This window comes from Gekko japonicus, unplaced genomic scaffold, assembly GCF_001447785.1.
Source record: "Gekko japonicus isolate JY-2015 unplaced genomic scaffold, Gekko_japonicus_V1.1 scaffold1978, whole genome shotgun sequence".
In the NCBI taxonomy this organism is placed as follows: domain Eukaryota; kingdom Metazoa; phylum Chordata; class Lepidosauria; order Squamata; family Gekkonidae; genus Gekko; species Gekko japonicus.
In genome coordinates this window covers 201,952-207,529 of record NW_015161464.1, presented here as the reverse complement: position 1 = coordinate 207,529, position 5,578 = coordinate 201,952, and the positions used below count along the sequence as shown (strand labels likewise).

The 5,578-nt window shown below is 58.5% G+C and overlaps 1 protein-coding gene across 2 annotated transcripts in view; it reads left to right on the top strand.

The window, feature by feature from the left end:
- The window catches only part of LOC107125660 (endothelial zinc finger protein induced by tumor necrosis factor alpha-like), a 16,433-nt gene extending 11,336 nt beyond the window's left edge, over positions 1 to 5,097 (top strand). Inside the window, exon 5 of one of the 2 annotated variants that reach the window (XM_015429107.1) lies at positions 2,765 to 5,097. In XM_015429107.1, the coding sequence (XP_015284593.1) occupies positions 2,765 to 4,254 (1,490 nt within the window). In that variant the 3' untranslated portion in view covers positions 4,255 to 5,097. Of the gene's footprint in view, positions 1 to 2,761 lie in introns of both variants that reach the window. The other variant, XM_015429104.1, reaches the window with a different exon arrangement.
- The last annotated feature ends 481 nt before the right edge of the window (positions 5,098 to 5,578 follow it).

Sequence of the window (5,578 nt, the reverse complement as noted above, 5' to 3'; positions counted from 1 at the left end):
TTTAACTTTAAAATTGTTCCCCAAGCCCCCCCCCCCCCATGCCCCAACGCCAGCTGGCTTGGCATGGAGAAGAGATTTAAAGAGACAAATGCCTTCTCCAAGCTGGCTGGCCGGGAGGGAGGCTTTGAGAACGTATTTAAAGTTTAAGTTGCTTCCTTTCTTTGCTCCCCCCCACACACACACCTCAAGCCTACCCAGGGAGGGGAACACTGGCTGGGGAAGAGAAGACCTCCCCTTCACTACCCTTGCTGGGAGCTGCACGGTATGTGTGAAAGAGCCGCATTTGGCTCCCGAGCTGCAGTTTGGCCACCCCTGTCCCAGTCCAACACTGACCACTACCCACCTGCAGTGTGGCACAGGTTTATTCTCAGGCCCTCCTCCTGTCAACCCCCTGCCCAGGGCCGTTGGTAGCGCGGGGCCCATGGGGCGACGCCCCCTCCCAAATTTGCATAACCCCTCCCAAAAAAAATCTGGCCGAGGGAGAGGCGGAGATGGCGGGCCGAGCAGGCAGGGCTCGGTTCATCCGGTCTGGAGTAATTTGTCCAGGGCTGCAGTGTTATGGTGGCCTGGCCAACTGACCACAAGAGACTTTTTCCATGGTAGAAACAACAACTGGGACCCCTCTCCCCTTTGTGGGGGGGGGGATGGCTGGGGAAAGGAAAGCCGAATTATTATTATTGTGACTAACTTCAGTCTCCACCAATTACACCGATACGCCGAAAAGGGAAGGGAGGGAAGCAGCAGAGTTTTGCTTTATCTGGCTTTTAAGAAGTGGGGAAGGAAACCAAAGCCCCCGTTTGCCGATTTAGGTGTCGGAAAGAGAGAGCTTTTTTTTCTAAAGTGTCTCTCTCAGGTCAGAAGCGTTAGAAAAGGGGAACCAGAAGAAGCCACATTCCTGCAGAGCAGCTGAGCCCGTTCACTGGCCCCAGTGTGGCCCCTGCCCTTTCCTCTTTCTGCCCGGCCACATCGGCACAGGCAGGAGAGGGCTGGGGACGAAGAGGCGGGAGGGAAGCGCTGAGAAGGATGGGCTTTGGTGGTTTATGCCCGGCCCTCCTCCTCCTCCGGGAGCAGCCAGAGGCTTAAACTTGCCGGGCTGTGACCTTCGGCCTGCCTTTGCCTCATGACTGTTGATAGTTTTTCTGTGGGGCTGCATCCCCACCCGCAAATGGTCTAGTCCCTGCCTGATCTTCCCGTCCCTCCCCGCCGCACCCTCTTTTCTCCCCCGGCCCCTCCTCTGTCCAGTGCCCCTCACCAGCTATGGGGCTGCCCCTGCCCCCTTTTCCTTTCATGCATAACTCCTTGTCTCTCCGAAATGGAGTAACTTGTGCAAACGGAATCAGACGTACTCCAATCCGCCTACAATGACCGTATTTGTTCAAGTAGCGGAATTGGGTTTACCTCCAAGCAGAATTTGGAATCTTTGTTTTAAAGCAAAGTACAAGCAGAATCCACAACGAAATCACCACTGTTGTTTTCTGTTCCCTTCTGTGACTTCTCGTTGCAGGCCCCTAGATACGAACTCAGTACAGACGACCTCCCTGTCCATTGACTCATGGCGTGGGGGGGGGGGTGGGACGGACAGCAGGCACAGACATGCTGGCCCCACTGCTGCGCGATCTACGCAGTCATCTACGGCATGCGACCACGCGGAGGAAGTAGCCGTGTGCACACACCCTCCCCGTGATCAGCAGTGTTTGCGTGTCATTGCTCACAGTGAAGGGCTGTGCGTGCACCCACTTCCTCCAAGCGGTCGCGCTCTGCAGGAGATTCCACAGAGGCTGGGCAAGTGTACTCGGGTGCCTGCCGTCCCTTCCCACGCCACATGTCATAATGTGGGAAGGTTGTCCGTACCCCATTAGACTTTTAAAGAAGAGCTTTAGGTTCTGCCAAATCATGCAGGGCTCTTTTTGTAGCAGGAACTCCTTTGCATATTGGAGAGCTCTTCTTACAGGGACTACTATCAGCTCTTGGAGGATTGGCTACATTAGGGGTGTGTCGCCTAATATGCAGAGGAGTGCCAGTCACAATCTACAAAGACCTGGAGGACCCAGCCTATCAAGAACTGGCTGCCTTCTTTCTTAAGTTACAGTGAATCCAGCCATACGTGATGTGTGCCCTGGTGCCTGCTGTGTGTGTTTGAAAAGTGGGTGGGGCCAAGTGGGGCCTTTTGCCCAGTGAGGTTTCTCTATCCCATCTGGCAGTAGCTGTCCAGAGGTTTTCTACACGAGTTAGGATTGAACCCGGCTTTTTTACATGCATTTGTTGCACCGCTCAACTGTAGCCCCTCTTGACTGACCAAACCTGCCTCCTTTACCGTAAAAGGGGAGGTCCGTGTGTATCTTTTGTACATTCCCATGTTTATCAGTGACGTGGATAGCCCAGGCTAGCTCTGTCTCTCATTAGATCTCGGAAGCTAAGCAGGGTCGGCCCCGGCTAGTATTTGGAACGGCGACCTCCAAGGTATACCAGGGGCGTGACACAGAGGCAGGCAATGGCAAACCACCTCTGAAACGTCTCTTGCCTTAAAAAAACAGTCTAGCTCACCACCTAGTGGTGTGTAACACTAAAAAAGAGCTAGAGCTTTTGGCTGCCAGACAATCTTAGGATCTCCTGGCTATTCTTATTTATTTATTACTTTCAATTTATATCCCACCTTGCCCGGCAATTTATATCCCACACACCACCATACAATCATTATTATCACTGTGATTCCCGTGTTTTATTCTCCAAGCGCAAAGTTCTGTCCCCCTTTCTCTTTCAGCAGCAGGCGATGGCAGGCAGAACAGTCTGGAGGCCCCGCGGGAGCTTCACGCTGGACTCTTTGAAGGGTCTGCAGTCCTGGCCCGGAAGCCGCCTGAGAACGAGCTGCAGATGCCCCTTTCATATCCGGGGCCCTTGGCGGGGCAAAAGCCACCCGTTTCTGGGAAGACTGGCCACGGAGATGCCAAAGAGCACAAGAACAGCCTTTCCCATCAGCAGAGCTCCTTGGTGGGGGCAAGGTGGGGGTCAGGCTCCGAGCCCCGGGACAGCATCGGCTGCAGTCTGTTCGGTAGCATCGGTCGGGACACCCTCGACGAAGGGAGGATCTGGCCACCGTTTGGCGAGAGAGCCCAGTTCTTGTCCGGGTGGCAGAAACCACGCTACGTCCAGAGACGCCGGCGCCCGCCCGCAGGAGAGAAACCGCACCGCTGCGGCCCGTGCAGGAGATCCGGTTCGCCATTGAACTCTGCCCTGACCCTTCCGCCGGACCCCGCCTCAGCGTCTTCCGCGGTTCTGTCGCTAAACTCCACGGAGCCGCTGACCTCTGCCCAGCCCTCACCGGTAAACTCTGCTGTGGCACCGTCTCGGAAACCCCACGCCTGCGAGGAGTGCGGGAAGCGTTTCCGAATCCTCGCCAACTTGGAAAGGCACCAGCAGCGCCACGCGGCGGAAAAGCCACACCAGTGCCGTGACTGTGGGCGGCGCTTCCGCTGGGGCTGCCACCTGGAGCGCCACCGGCGCTCACGGCGCTGCGTGGAGTGCGGCGGGGGCCTGGCGACGCCTCCCCCGCCTCCATCCCCACCCCCAGAACCGGACCGGCCGTACTCCTGCGGGGAATGCGGGAGGCGGTTCACCCAGCGCTCAGCACTCAGCAAGCACCGGCGCCTGCATTCCGGGGAACGCCCCTACGGCTGCGGGGAGTGCGGGAAGCGCTTCCTGCAGCGCTCCGACCTCACCATCCACGTGCGCTCGCATTCCGGGGAGCAGCCCTACGTCTGCACCGAGTGCGGCCGTCGCTTCAGCGTCAGCTCCAACCTCAGCAAGCACCGGCGCATGCACCGCGGCGAGCGCCCCCACGCCTGCACCGTGTGCGCCAAACGCTTCCTGCAACGTTCCGAGCTCCTCATCCACCAGCGGGCTCACACCGGGGAGCGGCCCTATCCCTGCACGGCCTGTGGGAAGCGCTTTGCTCGCCGCGCTCATCTCAAACGCCACCAGCGCACCCACGGCGGGCTGCCCCCCGCCCCCCGCCACCAGAGTGCCCGATTGCTCAGCGCCTCTGCCATGGACACCGTGTCCCTTCTGGACCACCAGCAGCACGAACGCGGGGGGGTGCCCGACACCCGTGAATCACAGCCCCGCGCCCACACACCTCCCGCAGCAGGGCCCACGGTGTTCACGGCAGCCCGAGGCGCGGCAGGCACTGCCTCGTTGGGCCTGCCCTGGGCCGTATCCTCCTCTGCCCGCCTCCCTTTCTGCTCCAGCCCTCTCTGACCCTTTGGGTGCTTCCCCAGCACTCCTGCCTTTCATCAGTCCCTCACGGCCAGTGGGTGCCCCTAGCTGAACCTCAGTTTCGTGGGCGGGGGTCTAACCCTCTGTAGATGGGTGGGAGGTGCTGACGGGGCACGGGAGCAGTCGACCTTTCGGAGCCCGACTGTTATTCGCCAGGTAACCTGGCAGCTTTGTTTCTTTGCGTGGCCTCCTGCCAGCCTCGCTTGGAGCATCTGGTGTCCGGATGGAGCAGGTCGTAGACAGGCGGCCACCGTCCCCACGTGGGACATTAGCAATATTCCCTGGAGTCGTGATTGAGCTCTTGAACACCAGGTCAGCACGATCAAGCTGGACACATTAGTAAGTCTTGGAGTGTGTGTGTGGGGGGGGGAGGGTGTCAATTAATCTGCTTTTCTGCAGGAGGGGGGAGGAAGCACTCCAAGTCGACTGTAGCTAAGAGGGGTCGGCAAGCACCACCGTTTGTGCACCTCGGTGTGATCACGGGCACTCACTTCCTAGGTGCACACACACACACAAAGATGCCCGCCCTCTGGCCACCGACTACCACGCCACAACTTCCCCCTTCCTTCATAGGCATTCGTGCTCCCTGCCGCCCCTCGCATTGTCCCTACAGCGGGTTCGTGGCTCAACGTCTCCCTTCCTTTGGTCAGTCTGCCTTTGTTTCCTTCTGTGGAGGAGAAGTTTCGCTGGGCTTCACCGAGATGCTGAGCCCCTCCCAAACCGGCACATTGGCCCGGTGGCTCTCCCACTATGTGGGGGTGGGTTTCCTCCAAAGCTCCCTCTAAGCTGTGGAGTCTCGTGAGCAACAATCCTACTGTGTGAGCAAGCGGCATTACAGTTTTGAGGGAGCGATTTGGCTGTGGCACAAATCAGTCTGCTCCGGAGCCATCCTTCCTGAGCGGAGACAAAACGGTGTGAGCCGGAGGCTAAGAAACTGTGAGCCGGCTCACACTAACTCGGCTTAGAGGGAACACTGGTTGTGTGTGTTTGGGATCGATGCGTCTGTCAGCAGATGAGGTTACTCTGAGACCCAGGCACTGGCAGACGCACAGAACCAAGTGGGAGGAAGGAAGGAAAGTTCAGCAGTAGAGCCAGTGGGGTAGGATCGTGTCTCTGCTGCCGCTTGCCGAATGTGGGCTGGCGGCCAGTGCCTCTGAGAGGAATCGTAGTGCTTTTCTTCACCACCGCTCCTGAGGAAAGAGATTGACGGGGGGGGGGGGGGGAAGCAAGAGCCACCTGCTCCAATGGGAACCGTGGACTCGAACAGCGTGGCCAGAAGCAGAATGGAGTCCGGCCTCACCCGCCA